This window comes from Triticum urartu, chromosome 5 (assembly GCF_003073215.2).
Source record: "Triticum urartu cultivar G1812 chromosome 5, Tu2.1, whole genome shotgun sequence".
NCBI classification, from domain to species: Eukaryota; Viridiplantae; Streptophyta; class Magnoliopsida; order Poales; family Poaceae; genus Triticum; species Triticum urartu.
In genome coordinates, this window is record NC_053026.1 from 295,361,965 (window position 1) to 295,385,218 (window position 23,254).

Genomic DNA, 23,254 nt, shown 5'->3' on the forward strand with positions numbered 1-23,254 from the left:
TCCTGGAAACTAGCCTCACACTCCTCAGTCCATTTGAACTTAGTATCCTTCTTCAACAACTCCGTCATAGGCTTCGCAATATTTGAGAAATTCTCAATAAACCTCCGGTAGTATCCTGTGAGTCCAAGAAAATTCTGGATCTCTCCAACTGTCGTTGGTGATTCCCATTCGGTTACTGTCTCAACCTTAGTGGGGTCAACTGCTATACCTTCTCCGGATATAACGTGTCCGAGGAATCCAACTTCCTTCAACCAAAACTCACATTTGCTGAATTTGGCGTATAACTGATGTTCCCTTAGTTTCTCCAAAACCAAACGCAAATGTTCCTTATGCTCCTCTTCATTCTTGGAATAAACCAGAATGTCATCAATGAACACTACGACGAACTTATCCAAAAACTCCATAAACACTTTGTTCATCAGGTTCATAAAATAGGCAGGTGCGTTAGTCAATCCAAATGACATAACGGTATACTCATACAGTCCATATCTCGTGGTGAATGCTGTCTTAGGTATGTCCTGCTCCTGAATCTTCAACTGATGGTACCCTGATCGCAAATCGATCTTGGAAAACACTTTAGCTCCTTGCAACCAATCAAACAGATCGTTGATCATTGGCAGTGGGTACTTATTCTTGATGGTTACTTCATTCAATCCTCGGTAATCAACAACCATCCTTAATGATCCATCCTTCTTTTCCACTAGAAGTACGGGTGATCCCCAAGGTGAAGAACTTGGGCGAATGTACCCTTTATCCAATAACTCCTTAATCTGATTCTTAATTTCCACCAAATCCTTTACTGGCATCCGGTACGGTCGCTTCGATATTGGGCCTGTACCTGGCAATAACTCAATCAAAAACTCAATGTCTCTATCCGGTGGCATGCCTGGTAATTCCTCAGGAAATACATCAGGAAAATCCTTTACCACTGGTACTTCTTCTTGCACAACTCCTGTTAGACAGTTTACTTGTGTCCTACTTGATCCTTCTTCCTTCTGGTGTGGTAAGCAAAATTGACTTACTAGCACAATCGATGTTTCCTCCATACATCGACAACCAATCCATGCCTAATATCACATCCAATCCTTGAGATTCCAATACTATTAGGTCTGAGGGAAACACATAGTTACCAATCCTTAATGGTAACCGATCACACCATCGTCTAGCCATGAACTCCGCTCCTGGCGAGCTTACTAACATGGGTGACCTAAGGGCTTGGGTTGGCAGGTTATATTTATCCACAAATCCCCTTGATATGTATGAATGCGATGCACCAGTGTCAAAAAGAACAAGTGCGGTAAATGACTTAACCAAAAACTTACCGATTACTGCATCGGGTTGATCTTCAACCTCCTCCACATTAACGTGGTTCACCTACCCCCTATTGAAAGGGTTCGACTTTTTCCCAGAGCTTCCATTGCCATTTCCATTCTGGCCTTCAGGACATTCATTGGCATAATGTCCGGTCTTTGAACACTTGAAACAGGTGACTTGACTCAGGTCTCTCTTGGTTGGGGTCGATGGGGTGGTCCGGTTCTGGCCGTTGCTTCCTCCATTCCCATTACCATTCTTGTGGCCATTATGGTTGTGCGAGCTACCTCCTCCATGGGTTTGCTGAAACTGAAATCCCGGTTTAGGGGTAAAGCGGGGCTTCTGCTGGGCTCCAGAGTTATACTTCCCCTGTCCATACTTCCTCTTACGGTTCTCAATCTGCGGTTGCTTTCCTTCAATCATGATGGCATGATCTACCAACTCCTGGTAGTTGTTGAAGCTTGCTACCATCAACTGCATGCTTAGTTCATCATTCAATCCTTCCAGAAACTTCTCCTGCTTAGCTGCATCTGTAGCAACGTCATCTGGGGCATAACGTGCTAACTTGCTGAAATCGTCAACGTACTGGCCAACTGTCCTTCCTCCTTGGCGTAAGTTGCGAAACTCACGCTTCTTTATGGCCATAGCTCCTGCTGAAACATGGGCAGTGCGGAAAGCTTGCTGAAAATGATCCCATGTGACAGTGTCAACTGGGTAAGTGGCTGTGAAATTCTCCCACCATGCTGCCGCGGGTCCGTCAAGTTGGTGAGCGGCAAACTTCACTTTCTCACCATCCGTGCATCCTGCAGTGGTCAACTCCCTTCCTATCTTGTGGAGCCAATCGTCTGCTACTATTGGCTCGGTGCTACTGGAAAACACCGGCGGATTCAGCCTAAGGAAACGGGCTAAGTGGTCAACAGGTGGTGGTGGTGGGTTGTTGGTGTTGTTTTGCTGGTTCTGGACTAACATCTGCATCAATTGATTCTGCTGCTGGATCAACTGAGTGAGCTCCGGTGGAAATCCATTGTCACGTCTCGGAGGCATCTGAGGGTTTAGAAAAGACGAGAATTAAGAATAGAGGGGGTCTAAAGGGAAAACACTACCCCAATGCACATGAGCAAATGCACACAAAATCACTTCATTCAATCAAACAAGGGCTTACAATCGGTCTAAAACTATCGCAAAAGTGCTCGAACTATAATGTTTACATGGGGGAATACTACTACTATTTGGTGGTCATCTAGAAATTTGAACCAGTGGAAGACTCCATGATATCTGCTCCAGCTTCGTCTTCAAAGTCGGGTTCACTTGGATCCGAATCGGTGTCGTCGATGATGATGTAGTTGTCCGGACATGCGACGTACTCGTCCTCCTCCTTGGATGCTAACTTCCTCTTGAGTTCTTCAATCTCCTGCTTAAGATCGCCATTGTGTCTCGCTAGAGCTACGATCTCGTCCATGTAGTCCTTGCGTGTAGACTTCAGTTCTCCTTCTAGCTCGATGATCCTTGCCTTCGCATTCTTCAACTCTATCATATCATTGCACATCTGGTTCTCGTGGCGTGGAATGTGCTGGTTTAACTCCTGGATGAAAGATGCAATGGATCTATCCTTCTTGGTGCTGACTAACTCCCATTGTTCATCTCGGCGTCCGCAAATCTGGTAGATAGTGTCCTTGAGGTCTTCTTGATAAACTTCTCCAATGCGTCCTATGGTGATATGAGCTGCCATGCTCCTTCCCAGACTCCAGGTTGGTGCATTGAAAACACTATCTATAGGCTTCGTGATTGGCGCAAATGTCCTTCCTGGAACGTGAGCTTGAATCTTCCAGCGCTCCTCTTCAGGCAGAGTGGCGTTGAAGGTTCCCGTGAAGCTTGGTAATCCAATGTTCAGGTACTTGGTGACTTCCTTCAGGTGAAATCCAAATGGTGTGCCTTCATCCGGTTGAGCGTACTTAATCTTCGCGTGCGTCATCCTAAAAGAGTAGAAAAGATGAGGAGTTAGAAAATGAGAAGAGAAGTGTGATCTATGGCTTTAACTTAGTGGTCGTGTCCTACAGTCAGCGTGTGCTCTGATACCATCTCTGTAGCGACCTGACCCGAATGGATCACGTCTACTATGCTACGGTGTCATCCCTGGATCAGTAATGCTGACACCACACAGTACATCGAGGATTTATAGTAGAGTTGGCAATCACACACTTATTACATCGTTGTCTCAAAGAGAACTTATTACAATAAATATGGCTTAAGGCCATCTAATAACGATAACAGCGGAAGACTCGGAAGATAAATGGGTCCATCAACTCCAACGGCATCACTGAGTATAGGACCACGACCTAAAAGCACCTTACTCGTCGTCTGAAAAGTCTGCAACATGAGAAGTTGCAGCCCGAAAACGGGTCAGCACATGGAATATGCTGGCAATGTAACACATAGAGAGTAATGGAATGAAACAGCTATACTATATGCATATATGGCTGGTGGAAAGCTCTATGGTTACAGTTTTGCGTAAAGCCAGTTTTTCCCTACTGCAAAGGAATAAATTTATTTAACTATCATGGTGTTGTGAAACATCGAGAATGGTTGACAGCATTCCGATCCCAATTAAGTGAACAATTAAAACCCATCAATATTAATTAGAGTAACATGTTGAGATTCACATGATATTCAAGTACTAGATACTCAAGTTGTCCATAACCGGGGACACGGCTAATCATGATTAGTTTGTTACACTCTGCAGAGGTTTGCGCACTTTTCCCCACAAGACTCGATCGCCTCCGTTTGGTTTCTCGCACTACATGGTGTTTGAGAAGACGGATGACCGAGACACAGTCTTTCAGAAGCGCTAGCACCTTACGATCGGGTAGACCGTACCACCTACATCCCCTACATCTGCTAGTCTACCCTGTAAGAGTTCGCACGACTTAGTCAACTATGCCAGAGCCCATAATGGCTTGTGGCTGCACACGGAAGTTTCTAGCATGAAAGATCTTATGATCCCTTTGAGCCTGGGTGGCGGTCCAAAAAAACAGGCAAGTCCTGATAGACATCAGGTGCCTCAATCCACCCAGATGTGTGTTTAAGTTGCCACCTTAGATAAACCATTAAACCTTTAAATTATCAATCTCACATCTGTCATGGATATCACTCACCCAATCCACGTCTACTAGCATAGCATGGCATAATAAGCAAACTAGAAGTAACTCCCAAAGGTTTCATAATAATACAGGTAATAGGTACTACCTCATCTACTTCCCATCCCACAATTTAATTAGATCCTAATCATGCAATGTGTGAGGATTGATCTAATGCAATAAAACATGGGTTGTAGAAAAGGTATGATCAAAGTGTTACTTGCCTTGCTGATGATCCGCGAGACCTAGGGTTTCGAAGTAACAAGCGGCGCAATCCGGGTGATCTATCGCAGACAAACAACAAGCACACAATAAGTACTCATCTAATGCACAGGTAAAACTCGAACAAGAGAACGAACCAGAAAGTTCAACTTAAGAACTCCGGTTGCAAAGAAAGAACGAACCGAACAAAGAAACGGAAAACAAACGGCGGAAGAAAACAACTTGGTTCTAGCAAGTTGAAACTAGGTCAAATTTTACTGGGGCAAAAACTTGTTTAAGTTGATTAGACGGAACGGCGGTTTCACAACGAAATTTCAGGCGCTTGAATCACCTGATTCCGATAAACGAGCGAGAAGAAAGACTAGAACGAAGATCGGATCTGAGATCGCGATCGCGGAATAAATCCGACGAGAAGAAAAAAAAGAACGATTAAACGAACGGGCGTCGTTAACCGGGGAATAATCGGTGATCATGTTCGTTGAGACGAACGGTCCGAAAGAAGAACGAAAACCGATCTAGGATTCTCGGAAAAGAAACCGAAAAGAAACGGAAAACCGATCTAGGGTTTCGGAAGAAAACCGAAACAAAACCGAAAGAAAAGAAAAGAAATCGGAGAGAAAACGGAACGGTTCTTTTAGGAAAAACCGGACTGGGGAAGAAAAAGAGAGGCGCGGCTACCTCGGGAGGCGGGCTCCGGGCGGCGGCGGCTAAGGGCGGCGGCGGCGGCTTAGGCGCGGGGCGGCGCGGCTAAGGCGGCGGCTTGGGGCTGCGCGCTGCTGCTTGCTGCGGCTTAGGAGGAGAGAGGCTTGGGTTTTTGATGTGAGGAGAGGGGGGGTGCTTGGATATTTATATTGGGGAGGGGAGGGGGTTTCTTGGGGTAGGGGACAAGAAATAGAGTAGGAATAGGAAAGAAAAAGAGGAAACGGAGTAGGACTAAAGTCCTACTAGGACTCCAAAAGGGCGGCGGCGGCGGCCTCCTGGCGCCTGGCGCGCGCGGCGCGGGCGATGGCCTGGCCGGCCGGCTGCTGGCTGTGCCTTGGCCCAGGGCGCTGCAAGAGTTCCCTTTTTTTTTTAAACGGTTACGCGCGCAGAAAAACACAGAAAAGAAAATCTAAACGAACTCCGAAAAATCTAAAGTAAATTTTCCCCGACTCCTAAAAATGAGTCGAACAAAATGAACTTTTCTCCGGGCCTAAAATGCAATTTTCGAAAACGCGCATTTTTCCCTATTCAAATGAAATGCAAATAAACTCCGGCAAAACCAAAATTTGACTTATTCATTAAATCTTCATTTTTCCTCAATTTTGGGAAAGTCATATTATTCCCTCTCTTATATTTTTGATATCGGAAAATTATTGAAGATGAAATAAATAAATCAAATGATCCTCTTTTCAAAATTTGAGAAAACTCTCAAATATGAAAATAACGAAATCTCCAACTCTCTCCGAAGGTCCTTGAGTTGCGTGAAATTTCTAGGATCAACCAAAAATGCAAGAAAATATGATATGCATGATGATCTAGTGTATAACATTCCAAATTGCAAATTTGGGATGTTACAATTCCAATGATAGGCTTCCTCAAAATGCCCTAGGTCTTCGTGAGCAAGCGAGTTGGATGCACACCCACTTAGTTCCTTTTGTTAAGCTTTCATATACTTATAGCTCTAGTGCATCCGTTGCATGGCAATCCCTACTCACTCACATTGATATCTATTAATGGGCATCTCCATAGCCCGTTGATATGCCTAGTTGATGTGAGACTATCTTCTCCTTTTTTGTCTTCTCCACAACCACCATTCTATTCCACATATAGTGCTATGTCCATGGCTCACACTCATGTATTGCATGAAGATTGAAAAAGTTTGAGAACACCAAAAGTATGAAATGATTGCTTGGCTTGTCATCGGGGTTGTGCATGATTTAAATACTTTGTGTGGTGAAGATAGAACATAGCCAGACTATATGATTTTGTAGGGATAACTTTCTTTGGCCATGTTATTTTGAGAAGACATAATTTCTTAGTTAGTATGCTTGAAGTATTATTATTTTTATGTCAATATTAAACTTTTGTCTTGAATCTTTCGAATATGAATATTCATACCACAATTAAGAGAATTACATTGAAATTATGCCAAGTAGCATTCCACATCAAAAATTATATTTTTATCATTTACCTACTCGAGGACGAGCAGGAATTAAGCTTGGGGATGCTTGATACGTCTCCAACGTATCTATAATTTTTGATTGTTCCATGCTATATTATATTCTATTTTGGACATTATTAGGCTTTATTATACACTTTTATATTATTTTTGGGACTAGCCTATTAACCGGAAGCCCAGCCCAGAATTGCTGTTTTTTGCCTACTTCAGAGTTTCACAGAAAAAGAATATCAAATGGACTCCAAACGGAATGAAACCTTCGGGAATGTGATTTTTGGGACGAACGTGATCCAGAGGACTTGGACCCTACGTCAAGAAAGCTACCAGGAATGCACGAGGTAGGGGGCGCGCCTACCCCCCAGGCGCGCCCTCCACCCTCGTGGGGACCATGTTGCTCCACCGACGTACTTCTTCCTCCTATATATACCTACGTACCCCCAAACTACCAGATACAGAGCCAAAACGCCGCAACCTTTCTGTACCCGTGAGATCCCATCTTGGGGCCTTTTCCGGAGCTCCGCCGGAGGGGGCATCGATCACGGAGGGCTTGTACATCAACACCATAGCCTCTTCGATGATGTGTGAGTAGTTTACTTCAGACCTTCGGGTCCATAGTTATTAGCTAGATGGCTTCTTCTCTCTTTTTGGATCTCAATACAATGTTCTCCCCCTCTCTTGTGGAGATCTATTCGATGTAATCTTCTTTTGCGGTGTGTTTGTTGAGACCGAAGAATTGTGGGTTTATGATAAAGTTTATCTATGAATAATATTTGAATCTTCTCTGAATTCTTTTATGTATGATTGGTTATCTTTGCAAGTCTCTTCGAATTATCAGTTTGGTTTGCCCTACTAGATTGATCTTTCTTGCAATGGGAGAAGTGCTTAGCTTTGGGTTCAATCTTGCGGTGTCCTTTCCCAGTGACAGTAGGGGCAACAAGGCACGTATTGTATTGTTGCCATCGAGGATAACAAGATGGGGTTTATATCATATTGCATGAGTTTATCCCTCTACATCATGTCGTCTTTCTTAAAGCGTTACTTTGTTCTTTTCAACTTAATACTCTAGATGCATGTTGGATAGCGGTCGATGTGTGGAGTAATAGTAGTAGATGCAGGCAGGAGTCGGTCTACTTGTCTTGGACGTGAGCCTACATACATGATCATACCTAGATATTCTCATAACTATGCTCAATTCTGTCAATTGCTCAACAGTAATTTGTTTACCCACTGTGATACTTATGCTCTCAAGAGAAGCCACTAGTGAAACCTATGGCCCTCGGGTCTATTTTCCATCATATTGATCTCCCGTTAACAAGCTATTTCTGCGCCATTTTTATTTTGCTTTATTTACTTTGCATCTTTATCATAAAAATACCAAAAATATTATCTTATCATATCTATCAGATCTCACTTTCGTAAGTGACCGTGAAGGGATTGACAACCCCTTTATTGCATTGGTTGCGAGGATTTTATTTGTCTGTGTAGGTGCGAGGGACTCATGCGTGGCCTCCTACTGGATTGATACCTTGGTTCTCAAAAACTGAGGGAAATACTTACGCTACTTTGCTGCTTCACCCTTTCCTCTTCAAGGGAAAACCAACGCAGTGCTCAAGAGGTAGCACCCCACTCGACGGATAGGGCCTGCGGTAGGACAATGATTCTTGATGCAGGACTCGTGCCAGTCAAGATGTTATTTGGACACACTCCCCCACTTCGATTCGTAACAAGCACATCTCGATGGGTGACTTCCAGCGTACAAATTAAGATCATATCTGGTCCAAACATAAATACATGGTTGTAAGCATTAAGACCTCATACCCGTACATATTTTTATTATAAGTGTTTGAATCACTATTTGCTTGCTTGATCCGGTCAAAAGCTGGATTTGACACTTTAACATAAGCTTACTAGAGACCATTGCTTCAAGGGAATCTTCCTCTCGTGGGTTCGGTAACCCAGGGTCACCTCTCGGAAATAGGTGCGGATGCACTTTTCTGTTCCATTACCGGATCAATAAAAGGAGGTATTAAGCACTTTTTCTGGCGCCGTTGCCGGGGAGGAGTTTAGTATTCCTAGTATTTGTGTTTAGTGTTTTTGTTAAAGTTAGTTTTTTAGTTTTTACTTTTCTATTTTTAGTTTAATTTTTATTTTTGTTGCAAGTTTTGTCAGTTGAGAAAAAACAAAAATATTACTATGGCTCATAATCTTGGGAGTTATGCTACTCCCAACAACAACTTCATGCATCTACCTATAACACAACATGAGGTTGCAGCCGCTGAGTATGAGATCGAACCAAACTTAGTTTCCATGGTTCAAGGGGTCCAATTTGGAGGCTACACTTCTGAGGATGCCAGTATGCACTTGCATAATTTTACTAAATTGTGCAACATGACACGCATTAAAGATTATGACCCTAACGCTCTAAAGTTGCGTCTATTTCCTTTCTTTGAGAGGAAAAGCTAAGGAATGGCTTCTAGCTCTACCCAGAGGTAGTATTACTTCTTGGGATGATTGTTGCAATAAATTATTATCTAAGTTTTGTTCATCTGCAAAGATTATGCAATTACGTTCTCAGATTACCAGTTTCAAGCAAGAAGAACATGAGCCACTAGCGCTTGCGTGGGATATAATGAAAGAAGCTATATGGAATTCGAGGGCCGACGTGAATGATCGAACTCGCCTACAAAGCCGGAGACCAAGATAATGAAGCTATCCCGAGGAAGGAGCTCGTATCCTCGGTTTGGAGACAAGTTCAGGGCTACTGACGATGTCCTGAAATAGGGGGTGCACACCGCTTCAGCCTACTGTTCATGGGCGAGGCCGACAAGCCACAAACAATTGAAGAATGAGATCCACATGCCCTGGCCCCTGGCATAACCAAGATGGAGACCTCCGAAGAGTTGGCATACACTTCAAGGCGTGTTTGAATAATTGGCATGTTTATCCCCATGTCGTAACCGACCATATGTAAACCCTAGATGCCTCTGGTGCCTATATAAACCGTGGGGTTTAGTCTATAGAGGCAAGCTTTTCAAGGTTTAGAGGTTAGAACCCGTTCATACTATCTCGAGGTAGATCATACTGTACTTTATACCCCATCCACAATCAATATAGAAAGAGGGCCAAACCTGGGTAAATATCGCGTCCCTATTCTTCCTGTTACCATCGTTCCCAGCTCACCGACTCGGGATTCCCTACCCGAGATCTGACGGTTTTAGCACCGACATGCACTAGGACAAGAGCGTCATGTATATTGTCTCGTATTAATAGACTTCCTAGTTTTATCTATTTTTCAAGCAATTTATCGTCAAAGGAGTTTTTGGATAAAGACAAGACAATAAGGGGACTTCCTCTCATTTCCTCACATAACGCTAAGCGGTTAAGGCAAACTTTCCCATCCAGACTTCACCGGCGAGTTTGTGGATTCTCCTCCCCTCTGTGTGCCACTTCGACAGCCGATGGCGGGAAGGAGAATCTCGGTGCCTCCGCTCCAGTTAGTAGTTTAAGTTAGTTTTTTTTAGTCCTCACACGTGCGGCGCTCGGACGGATGGTGGCGCTTCTTCTTCGAGTTTGTCTTCCGGGGTTCGATTCTTCTTGAGTCCGTCCATTTGGACGTAGTCGACAGAGCTCTGGCATAGATTCATGACGCCTCCTTGAGGTGGTGATGTTAGGGTTTCTCGTCATGTGGCCAGATTTGGTGTTAAGTGCTTTAGATCTATACAAGGGTTCAACGACGACGACTGCGACTCCAGCGCGCTGGTCCTTAGGGGCATGTGCATGAAGACTTTTCGGATCGCATCAACAAGGTCAAACTGACTCCGATAGGGCAGCGCGTTGACAGGCCCGGCCCTGATGGGGGGGGGGGGGGTCAGGGGCCGGCCGCCCCGGGCCCCCGAAAGGTAGGGGGGCCCACGTATGTGTGCTCTGTGTATTAGTCCCGTGAAAAAAAATTGACCCTGCGCTAATGTAGGTGTAACATGCCTTGTACGTGAAGGATTCTAAAAAAAATGCCTTGTACATGAAGGTGCAGTAGTGGGCAAGTAAATCAACGATTCCCTGAATTAGTGGAATTTCCGTTTCCCACGTGTAGGCCCACTGGCCCACACACAACAACATCAGCGATCGACCTAGCCGCAAACAAATCCCTTAAGCACACATCAGGCACAACTCCCGCCGCCACAACATCCTCCCGCTGAGGCCTCACCGATGCTTCCTCCTTCAACGGCGGCTCGGGTGATTTCATGTTGGTCGGACAGGAGCAACAATACCCCAGTTTTGAACAACAGAATAGGTAAGCATCTTCTTGATTCATCATCCAAGAGCTATCTAGGTTCTGCTAGATAGGAGTAGCTGGTGAATTAGCGAAGAAGAGTAGGGTATAGTTGTCCGGCTTTCTGATTAATGAATCTGGCTGTGTTGGTAGTCGACGAAACACAATGGGGGAGAATGACTACTAGGATCCATGGAGTAGTGATACTAATAGCTGAGATGAATTAATTAGAGAATGCATGATCGATTTAATTTATTTAAGTGGCTAAATTAATTTTAGCATTGTAAATTATAAAGTAATTCTAGCTGCGTGATAAGGATCCGTTCAAATATTATTTTTTGTGTGTGGCACACTATATATGAAATATACACTGCGTGCAACTTCCTTGGCAAAATTTAAAGAAAGATAGAATTAATATAATTATATTCGGTTAAATTACAAAACTAAGTCGACATGCCGTTTTTTCACTCCATCGATAAAAAGTTAAGAGTAACCCCTTTTTAAAAATATCAAAATCATGATGCATAAAGGGCCCCCGGTTTTGTTTTTTGCCCCGGGCCCCCGAAATCTTAGGACCGGCCCTGCGCGTTGATGACTCGTTCTAACATCGTTCGGTGGTCTTAAAATCTTGATATATTTTCTATTATGTTTGAGATTCTCTGCATTTTGATAAACTTTTATAATATATCTAATCATTTAGGAAAAACAAGAGTTTTCAGATCACGGCACAGATGAACGACGGTGTAGGTGCGTGCGTGCCTGCCCATCAGCACACGTGCCAAAATGTATTTTGCTCACGAGAGGGAGGGTGTTTCTCCAACTCTTGCGTGGCGGGTGTAATCAAAGCGTAATCCTGCGGAGGGGGCGTCGCATTCGCGGTGCTGAAAAGAAGAAAACCCTCACATGCAGGAGCCACCATCATCGAGGTTCTGGAAATCTCTGAGACCTCGATTATCTTTTACTCGACTTACTTATTAGCCAGCCACCATCACGGGACGCGATTTCTTTTTTCCTTTTACCAGCTCCGGGTCCAACTCCCGAGAGACCTCGCCGCTGGGGAACTGAGCAAAAGGAGGAATCCCTCTGCCCAGCCGCGCACACTTGATCCGCCTCCCCAATCAAATCACCCCTCTCTCCCCCTCTCTCTCTCTGTCTGCCCCTCGCCGCGCCCCCCTCTCTCCTCCCCCGCCGATCCCGCGCGGCTACCGGAGGCCCGGCTGCGGCGGCGACGAGGCGGCAGGCGATGACATCGACCCCGCAGCCTCCCCGCGATCTCGCGCACGCCGCCCCGCCCGCGCAGGACCTCACCGGCCTCGGCCTCGGCCTCGCGGCCGCGAGGTCCCTCCGCCACCGCCCGCCTCGCCAAGGATCGATACCTTCAGGTGAGCATGGTGCCAGCGTCAGTCCGTGATCCGCCTGTCATCGCCACCAGCCTGCCAAGTCCGTGAACTGCAGCGCTTTAGTCAGTGTGTTCCTTCCTGTTATTTTCTGCTCAGAAATCAAATAGATGGTTCACCCCAAACTCAATCGCTTGACATCTTCTCTCTGACTGAAGAATTCCATGATGTTTCGCAGGTTCTGTGGAGCACCAGACCATTTCAGGCTCACTGATCCACTCAATGATTCAGTTCTGCGGAGCACCGGAGTACTTCATGTTCAATGATCCGCAGCCGGTGATCCCACACCATGCGGCCGCGGAACCCAGTCCCAATGCTCCCGTGGCCACCCTCTCCAGGGCCACCAACACAGAGACCGACAACCCCGAAGACTGGGAGTTCATCTCCGACGAGTCGCTCAACTACATCAGCCGGATGCTCATGGAGGAGGACATTGATGAGAAGGTCAGCGTGTACCAGGAGGAGTCCGCCACGCTCCGTGCCACCGCAAAGCCCTTCTATGACATCCTTGGGCACAAGTTCCCGCCGTCCCCTGACCGCACGCTCACCACTTGGTCCCTGGACAGCCCCAGTGAGAGCAGCAGCAGCGGTCATGCCCAGTCCTTGTCCAGTGTGGGTACTAGCGGCAGCATCGGTGGTGCTGTTCATAGCAACCAGTGCCATAATGTTGGACACTCTGAGCAGCTGGAAGCTTATCGCGGCTTCTGTGGCCGATCTTCTCAGCCACTGGTTGCCTCATCAAGTGGTGTTTCTGATGCAGCAGAGTCACTAGGAGATCCTTTGATCACCAACGGCAGGATCCCCGAGTATTTGTTCGAGAGCCTTCCAACTTGGGATTTCAGGAGAGGTGTCGAGGAAGCACAGAAGTTTCTCCCTGGTGGTGATAAGCTAGTGATTGATTTAGAAGCTGCTGGTGTCTCAAAGCCTCAAGAAGCAGTGAAAGGCATTCCTTTCAATGTCAGCAGGACAGAGGTCTTGAAGGCCAAGAAAAACAGACAGAGCGAAGATCTTGACTTGATAGAAGGACGAAACATTAAACAATCTGCATTCTGTTCCGATGAGCCTGATGATTGGGTTGAGATGTTTGATGATTTGTTTCGTCAAACTGAAAAGAAGGCTACAGTTCTGCGAGAAAAGATGCGCAGCGAAGCTTCCAAGAATTCTCAGGTCATTCAAACGAAAGGAACAACTGGGGTGAAGACACGGGGCAGGAAGCCGACAAAAAATGATGTGGTGGACCTTAGGACCATCCTCATCCACTGTGCACAGGCAGTGGCAGCTGATGACCGCCGAACTGCTAATGAGTTGCTGAAGCAAATAAAACAGCATTCTAAGGTAAATGGGGATGGCAGCCAGAGGCTGGCGTTTTGCTTTGCACAGGGTCTCGAGGCTCGCTTGGCTGGTACAGGGAGCCAGCAGTACCATAGGCTTGTAGCAAAGCGGACAACCGCGTCCGACATGCTTAAGGCGTACCATCTTTACTTTGCAGCATGCCCATTCAAGAGGCTCTCACATTTCCTCTCCAATCAAACAATCTTGAGCATGACAAAAAATGCAAAGAAGGTGCACATAATTGACTTTGGCATTTATTTTGGCCTCCAATGGCCATGCCTCATCAGGCGTCTCTCCAAGAGGGAAGGTGGTCCACCAATTCTTCGCATCACGGGAATTGATGTACCCGAGCCTGGTTTCCGCCCTACCGAGCGCATCGAAGAGACGGGACAGAGGCTCGCGGAGTATGCCAAGAAGTTTGAGGTGCCTTTTGAGTACCATGGCATAGCATCAAAGTGGGAAACCATCCGTGCTGAGGATCTCAAGGTTGGCAAAGACGAAGTGGTGATTGTTAATTGCCTGTACCGTTTCAGAAATCTTATTGACGAAACAGTGGCTGTAGACAGCCCTAGGAATAGGGTGCTCAACACTATAAGGCAAGTGAATCCAGCAATTTTCATCCATGGGATTGTGAATGGGTCATACAGTGTTCCTTTCTTCATCACACGTTTCCGTGAGGCATTGTTCCATTTCTCTGCATTGTTTGACATGCTTGAGGCAACTGTGCCGCGGGATGATGACCAGCGTAGGCTCATAGAGAGGGATCTCTTTGGCCGAGAGGCACTCAATGTGATTGCATGTGAGGGCTCAGACAGAGTCGAGAGACCAGAGACATATAAACAGTGGCAAGTCAGGAACCTGAGGGCTGGATTTGTTCAGTCTCCGTTAAACCAGGACATTGTGATAAAAGCCAAAGACAAAGTGAAAGATATATATCACAAAGATTTTGTCATAGACGAAGACAGTGGATGGCTCCTCCAAGGGTGGAAAGGAAGGATAATTTATGCTATAACTACATGGAAGCATAATAACAGTTAGGTTCTTCGTCTGCATGTCTCTTACACCATTGTTGAAGGCAGAGCTTGGCCAAGTCACCAGTATTCCAAGGTATGCACTGGGCTATTCTTAAGTACAATAGTATTAGTAAGTGGTTGTTTAGGTGCAACAATATTTGTAATAATTGATGGTGTAACTCTATGTATCTTTGGCACTGTGGTTTTCAAGAACGTGCAATAGATTCTTGGAGCAGAAATTTGACAATGTCGTAAAATATTTTTTCTCCAGGAATTGGCTTGAAGAATGACAGGACTCTTGTCACACTGCACCGGATTAATGTGGGTGCTTGTATACGAATTCAGTGTAGTTGCATCTATGACTATGTAGCCACTAGGCAGTACTAAGATAAGCTAGAGGAAAGGAGCAGTGGTTGAGCTCTCCCTTGGCCATGGTACTGTTACTTTATTTAATTCCTACTTTTCTTCATTCTAGTTACTTCTATGACCATCCTAATTAGTAGTAACCAAATCACAGCTTCTATATTAGTTAATCAATTAATCAAGTGCCCAGTATCATAAGGTTTCTACTTTTGACTTCCTTGAGTGTATGATATCTATGCTAATAAGAACGAGTTTGGGTTCAGCATCATCAATTCAATGGGTATATATGTTTTTTGTAGCAGTCATTTTATCATCATGAGCCTAACAAAGGTCAGAGCCATGTCTGGTTCTTGTTGTTTGATGCCCATTGTTGTAATCTGATCAGACAACTAACTGAAGCACCCAATTGCATTGTTGTATGAAATAATTAAGCAAGACATGAGATTACTTGTGAATTTTCATGACTAATAGTTAAGTAGGTAAGTTAATAAGGCTCATGAGCTTGTCAACTAAATTGGCATGATCCTGTTTCACACACTTCGGGATTCACAGTTTCATGCCGCTAATTTATTTTAAGATTATGTGTTGTCACAACTCAAGGGCTTTGATACCTGTACTTAATCTCTCTAGGGTTCTATTAGTTTACCCAGTCAGAAACTTCCGAAACTCACGTCATCGTGTTTCTAGAAAGCTGAAAAATAGGGGTGCTGACATCCATATGTGCTATGTAGATTGTGTTCCATGGTTATTGTATTTTATGTATGGAAACTAATTTGTGCTAGTCTGGTTGTACCATAGGGAAAATGGTAAATAAATACCAACGTTTCCTGATGGAAAAACTCAAAAAAGAACATTGATCTTTCATCATCACTTGTCTGATGCCACTGGAAATTACATGTTGTTTGGCAACTATAATTGATGGCGTAAATGGATATGTATTCTTTGGTAATGTCAGACCGTTGGCATGTTCTTTCTCAGGGATGTCGATCCTTTTAGAAACACAGGATGTTCTTGGAGCAGTTATTTGAAAATGTCATGAAATGTTCTTCTCTTTCTCTTTCCAGAAAATAACCTGAGGAGTGAACAAGATTGTTGTTGCACTGCACCAGATCAAGATGCGGGGGTGCCTGTGTAAGAACTGAGTGTCAATTGCGTCTGTGCAGTAGCCGCCTTCTCTACTACTACTAGTTAATTGTTTAGCCAACCACCTAGGACCTTAAATGTTTGTACTCTTGACTTTCCTGGATCCACTATGTTAGCAAGCATGAGTTGGATTCAGCATCAGCATATGCATTGTCAAATCAAATATGATCCAGTATCCACATTTCATTTGGTTACTTCCGCAGTGTGCGTTGCATGCTGTCGAGAAACGGCGGTCCTTGGGCTTCAGTGGGGGACTTGTTTGGAGCATTTGAGAAAACATGCAGTGCTACAACTTTCCATGGCACCACTTGATTTTCTGTCTAAAAAACCAGTTGACGGTGCTAATATAAGGATAAGATATCGGTGGATAATGGTTGATGCGGGCATGCAATCGCTGTCGCCATCTCTGCATTGAATATTTATTGGCTTTCTTTGGCTGCCAATGCCGACCACTTTTTAGTTGCGCTTGCAACTCACAAGCTGACTTTGTTGGTCAGTTGCCCTGCTGTTTTCAGCTCAACTGTTGATATGCGTATTTTTCTTTGTTTCTTTTTTAGCCATCGCGGACTGGATTGAATTGAATCTCTACTCTGGCAAAAGTTAAGTAGAATTTGGTAAAGAAAATAAGTATAGGGTCACTGCTACTTACTCCTGTACATTGTTGCCCCCATAATAACGCTTCTCAAGTCGAATCTAGTGGAAACTAGAATATACTTGATAAAAAAATCAAAAAAAAATGGGTGGCAAATAATTATAAAGTCTAAATGAGCTGAAGTGACATCTTCTAGTGATTATTGGTGGGTTGGAAACGAACAACCTCGCCGAATCTTTATGTCGTTGGATCTTTTCCGTGACTTCAAATATTGTCTCACATACTTGTTCTTCACGTTCACGGTATCATTCTTCAAAATGATGATGGGCGATGAACGAATTGGTGGCGGCATGGGATGGGCGGCGCATGTGAACCGGGGGAGAGAAGATAAAGCTGATGTGGACATGGAACCAACCGCCGAGGTTTCCTGTGTGCGCTCAATGAAAAGAAGCTCACTACCATAATGATGATGGGGTGACGCCTCTCTTGTCCTTGAGATTGACTTCACTAGTGGTGTTCTGCCGGAGGAAATTGCACAAACCATCAACTATTGTTGTTGATTTTGCAGAGAACACCTATCTTACGGGTTTGTTGCACAAAACATCACATATTGGTGTAATCTGTTGCAGCTAAGTCTAATCTGGCATTTAGGTTTTACATGATTTCTGATGAGTATATCTGGTTGTAAGTGCACGGGTGACAAAATATCGGCCACATCAGCAGGCCAACTAAGTGAGGAATTTTTTGACCTGTTTATCTTCAATCATGGCAATACAACGGAACAGAAGAAATAATAAAAATTATATCCAGATCCGTAGACCATCTAGTAATGACTACAAGCACTGGAACGAGCCGAAGGTCCGTAAACCTTTCATCCAATTGTGCTGAAATTTCCCCGGATTAGTATTGAGTATGGTATATCATGCTTTTATTTACTTTTTTTGAAAATGATGAATTTCATAAAACAGAAAAGGGGCTAACTAAACATTCCTGTGCTAATCTGGTCGATTGATGGCCGGTTTTCTTTGTCATGCGTGCATTTATAAGTGGGATCCACCTATAAAAATATCAAATTAACATACCTAGCTGTGAAGGATTATATGTGGTGTTTTATGCAACAAACCCGTAGAGTAGATGTTCTGTGCTAAATCAGCAATAATAGTTAGTGCTTCGTGCAATCTCCTTGTTCTGCTGTTATCCCCGTCTAGATTCCTTGGTGTAAAAGGGGAAGCAGGCGTGAGAGGTCCATGGATTTATTTTCTCTCCTCCCCATTGCATAATGTTTATTCATCTGCTTAATTCTTATGGGTGTTGTAAGGTGAGTCTCTCAGTCATCTACATCGACAAATGCACACTCCAAATGCCAATGATTAATTGATGGATGCGGCTAGATCTCAGCCAAGTGAGATTTGTATTTTTTTTCACTTACTTTTCTGTTTCTCTTTCCCCACCTTTTCTATTGCATCTTTTCTGGAAAACACGTAGATGTAATCACATGTGTTTGATGGATGTGTAATTGTAGTTGTGCGCGATTGGTGAGTGGGCAAATATAGTTGTGCCTGAAAAATAAATTTAAAACATAACATAAATCAATAAAACAAAAAAGGAAAATTTACAAAAAAAATCTCAGTGTAAAAATAGACGGTAAAAACCGTTTTTTTTTTTTGCCTTAACTGAGACATGATAAAAGCTTCCTTTGTTCAAAGTTTAAGTCCGCCCTGTAAAATTTACGTGAACTTTCTACGAATCAAATAGGACGTAGACCTTCTTAGGAACCCTTCTTCAGTTGATGCGCAGACAACAATGTTATTAGGAAGGTAAAAGTACTATGGGGATGTAGTGCTCGTGGGTCGATTTATGATGAGCACAGGGAGGGTGGTGGGCAACAAAAAGATGGAAAATCGCAAATGCCAAGGAATTATAACTTGGATGATGCATGTTTTTTATCTTTTGAGAGAAGGAATTATAGCTTGGATGATGCATGTTTTTCCTTGTGCTAGCAGAGGATGATGATGCGTGTGACAGGTGCTTTCGAAAGATTTATTTCCGTTTTTTTAGTGGGCAAAAAAGATTTAATACAGTTGTCAGCACGAGCAAATCTCCACGATCAGGCCCAAGCCCAACAGCAGGTTCTGCGTTGCTTCTGGCTCGCAGCTGCGTCACGCAAAGGCTATACCTCGCCTATAGCGAGTCCGATGGAAGACTCGACCGCGCGGGAATGGATCCTATAGTACGGTTCAAGTAGTTATGTCGCAACCTAGTTGAAGGAAAAGAGCCGGTCTTCTAATTGTGTTTCGGGTTTTTTCTGTTTTTGTCTTTTCTTGCTTTTCACCTTTTTTTTCTTCGTTTCTTTTCTCATTTTTACTAGTTTTCTTTTCTTATTATTTGCTTTCTTTTTGTTTGGTTTTCTTTGTTTCTTTTTCATTTTTCACTAGATTTTTTAGTTTGTTTCTTTTTTATTTACTTTGGCTTTGTTTGTTTATTTTCTCATTTTTCATTGGTTTCCTTTTTTTTCTCGGTGTTTCATTGTTTTTTCATATATTTGATATATTATCTAATACATATTTAATAATTTTTAAATACAAGATTAAAATTTATTCAATACATGGTCAATGTTTTTTGTATACACATTGAATATGTTTTCCAAATGCTTAATTCAAAATTTTCAAATACAAGTTTAATATTTTTTCAATGCATGGTAACTATTTTTTATACACATTTAACATTTTTTAAATGCATGATTAACATTTTTTGCATACAAGTCAACAATTTTCCTTTACACATTTAATAATTTTAAAATACTTGATTTAACAATTTTCAAATACAAGATTAGCATTATTTTTTCAAATGATTTGATTAACATTTTTTTAAATACATGATCAACTCTTTTTATAGACATTTGTTTTTTCTGTATACATTTTTTATACGTGAGAAACATTTTTTCTATATGCATTTAACATTTTTCAAATGATTGGTTAATTTTTTCTCAAATTTTTTTACATAAAGTGTTTTTAATATATTTATTTATAATATTTGGAAGTATAAACAAAAGAAAAAAAGAAAGCAAAAGACAAAAGTAAAAAAGTAAAAAAAAGGAGGTTGTGGCCACCCACGCGCCTGGGCCAGCCCATCTGGCGCCTCCCTTGAGGCGAGTCTTCCATCGATCTCGCTAGAAGCAAGGTATAGCCGCGCTCCGCCATGAATCCTTGCGGCCTGTATCATCTCGATGGGCTTGAAATTCCTGATCACTGAGCATGATGCATCAGGCTCAAGCTCTAGGACACTGTCACGAGTTAAATAAAAGCTTCACGAGATTTTTTAAGAATGGCTCAAGCTCTAGGGCAGAAGACTTTACTTGTTTTTTATGTTGAGTGGCCAACAGTGAAGCCCATAGCTTAGCAAATTTTGCTCTTTCTTTTGATCAGAGGCATCATGTGTGGCTAATTCAACCCCATGACCAAACGTGTATCTCATAGACTGTGGATTTTGATGAATAAAGTTTGGTTTTACCCTTAAAGAAAACACGCTCGAGCTCGACCTATGTAGTGTTAACCTACTTTCATTAATAATCAATAATAAGGTATATAGTCCTTTAGGTGAAGCTCAAATATAAGAGGTGGTGCATAAGGATCCAGATGGCCCTGTTGGCACTCCCATCAGCAACATGTGCTAGCGCATGAGCTACCTTGTCCGCCCCCATTGGCATATGCGTCGCGCGCGCACTACAGTGGCGCCATGCGTCGCCGTTTGCTGAAGGAGGTGGAGGAGGCGTGTCGCGCCCTGCCCATGCGCCATGCGACGACGGAGGCGGCAGGGGGCGGGAAGGCGCTGGGGCGTCACTCGCGGTGCTGACGAGCTCAGTGATGCACACGAGCCAAGCGTCATAGCCAGCCACGATGGGGTGTTAGCCCATTACCTCTTGCGCCATGAGTAGCGCATCTTGAGAAGCCGGCAGATCGCGGCGGGCGAGCGAAGATGCGGTGGCGGTGTGAGCAGGTGGATCCTTCTGCGACTGCTGGTGTGCCCGGGCCGACGGGTGGTCAGAGGAAGCCTCCGCCTCAGGTGTCGCGCCCTCGGTGGCCGAGCGAGCTCGGCGGCGACGGTTGCCGACGATGGGCTCCGTCTGGACCCGGGTGGCCGTACGCAGGGCGCGCTCACATCGCGCGTCGGTCATGTCGATGTCGAGGTTGAAGACGCAAAACCAAGAACCCTACCTGCACCAAATGTCCGGGGATTGATTCTGAGCTACGGAAATCCACCAAAACCCTTGTTCAAACTCTGGGGCTCTAGTTAGCGACCTAGCAACTAGACGATGAGCTTGGCGGGGATGCAACAAGATAGCACGATGGAAGGACGCAAGACACAATGGGGACACGGCGAGCTACCTAGGTTCGGGCCACCGTGCGTGTAAATCCCTACTCCTGCTTGGTGGGATTGCTTGTGGAGACAACGCTCGAGAACTACAAGGTGAAGCTTGCAAAGACCAAATGCATGAGCCCCCCTCTACGGTGGTGGCGCTGCCCCATTTATAGGCGCATCGGTCCTCTTCCCCGAAAACATTGGCAAGAAGGGCTACCACATGGCGGCAATTTGAAAGGGGACAGACACCCAGGCTTATCCTAACAAAAGGTGGACTTCGTCTGTTAAAGTCATCATCTATGACGCGTAGGGGGCTCCACGATGGCCTGCATCCTGGCGCGCCACTCTGTCCTAGCCTTCTTTCACCAAAGCGGAAAGCTCTGGGACTTGCTTTGGGGGAGACAGACGCCGTTGTTCCCTTAGCACCGAAGAGGAAACCGTCCTGGCCTTGCCTGCTGGCACGGCCCCGCTGTCGTCACCTGCCGAGGTGACATCATCCATGTGATGGGCACGTGGTCGCGTGACGCGCGCCATGTGGGCCCTTGAGCGGGAGGGCGCCTCGCGAGGGAGGAGCCTCGGGAGGCCGCTTGACGCTTGATGTTGCCTTCAGTAGAGTCCTGCCTCATGGCGGGGGCCCTCATGAGGTGACTTGCTTCGCAGTGCCCACGACTGAGCCGGCTCTTGCGTTTGGGCCGGGTCACTTCCTAGGCCGCAGGTAGATGGCCCGTGGTGAAGGAAATATGCCCTAGAGGCAATAATAAAGTTGTTGTTTATATTTCCTTATATCATGATAAATGTTTATTATTCATGCTAGAATTGTATAAACCGAAAACTTAGTACATGTGTGAATACATACATAAACAGAGTGTCCCTAGTATGCCTCTACTTGACTAGCCCGTTTACCAAAGATGGTTAAGTTTCCTGACCGTAGACATGTGTTGTCATTTGATGAACGGGATCACATCATTAGAGAATGATGTGATAGACAAGACCCATCAGTTAGCTTAGCATAATGATCGTTTAGTTTTATTGCTATTGCTTTCTTCATGACTTATACATATTCCTCTGACTATGAGATTATGCAACCCCCGAATACCGGAGGAACACTTTGTGTGCTATCAAACGTCACAACGTAACTGGGTGATTATAAAGATGCTCTACAGGTGTCTCCTATGGTGTTTGTTGAGTTGGCATAGATCAAGATGAGGATTTGTCACTCCGGGTATCAGAGAGGTATCTCTGGGCCCTCTCGGTAATGCACATCACTATAAGCCTTGCAAGCAATGTGACTAATGAGTTAGTAACGGGATGATGCATTACAAAACGAGTAAAGAGACTTGCCTGCAATGAGATTGAACTAGGTATGAGGATACCGACGATCGAATCTCAGGAAAGTAACATACCCATGACAAAGGGAATGACATATGTTGTTAGGCGGTTTGACCGACAAAGTCTTAGTAGAATATGTAGGAACCAATATGAGCATCCAGGTTCCGCTATTGGTTATTGACCGGAGATGTGTCTCGGTCATGTCTACATAGTTCTCGAACCCGTAGGGTCCGCACGCTTAACGTTTGATGACAATTTGTATCATGAGTTATGTGATTTGATGACCGAAGTTTGTTCAAAGTCCCGGATGAGATCACGGACATGACGAGGAGTCTCCAAATGGTTGAGCGGTAAAGATTCATATATTGGAAGGTTGAATTTGGACATCGGAATGGTTCCGAATGGTTCGGGCATTTTTTCGGAGTACCGGGAGGTTATCGGAACCCCCTGACAGAAGTATTGGGCCTATTGGGCCTTATTGGAGGAGAGGAGAAAGGCCATGTGAGAGGGGGCGTCCCCCCCTTGCCCAAACCGAATCTCTACTCCTAATGGACGAGTTGGTGAATCGTCTCCGTGGTTTATTTTTGCTGGTTTTTTTGTCTCTCCTCCCACCACCCCTCCCACCCTG

At 44.5% G+C, this 23,254-nt stretch overlaps 1 protein-coding gene across 1 annotated transcript; it reads left to right on the top strand.

Annotated features, from left to right (window-relative positions):
- The first annotated feature begins 12,113 nt into the window (after nt 1–12,113).
- On the top strand, nt 12,114–15,274 carry LOC125508663 (scarecrow-like protein 9). Its single transcript, XM_048673427.1, has 3 exons — nt 12,114–12,480; nt 12,674–14,934; nt 15,112–15,274. Exons 1-2 carry the CDS (start codon nt 12,342–12,344, stop codon nt 14,863–14,865), a joined length of 2,331 nt encoding a protein of 776 aa, XP_048529384.1. The 5' UTR covers nt 12,114–12,341; the 3' UTR covers nt 14,866–14,934; nt 15,112–15,274.
- Nucleotides 15,275–23,254: the final 7,980 nt, after the last annotated feature.

What these genes read in the sequence shown, in the direction of transcription:
- LOC125508663 (XM_048673427.1), top strand. Translation starts at nt 12,342, where the DNA reads ATGACATCGACCCCGCAGCCTCCCCGCGATCTCGCGCACGCCGCCCCG. An exon ending in CCAAGGATCGATACCTTCAG is followed by an intron (nt 12,481 to 12,673) that starts GTGAGCATGGTG and finishes GATGTTTCGCAG; the next exon opens with GTTCTGTGGAGCACCAGACC.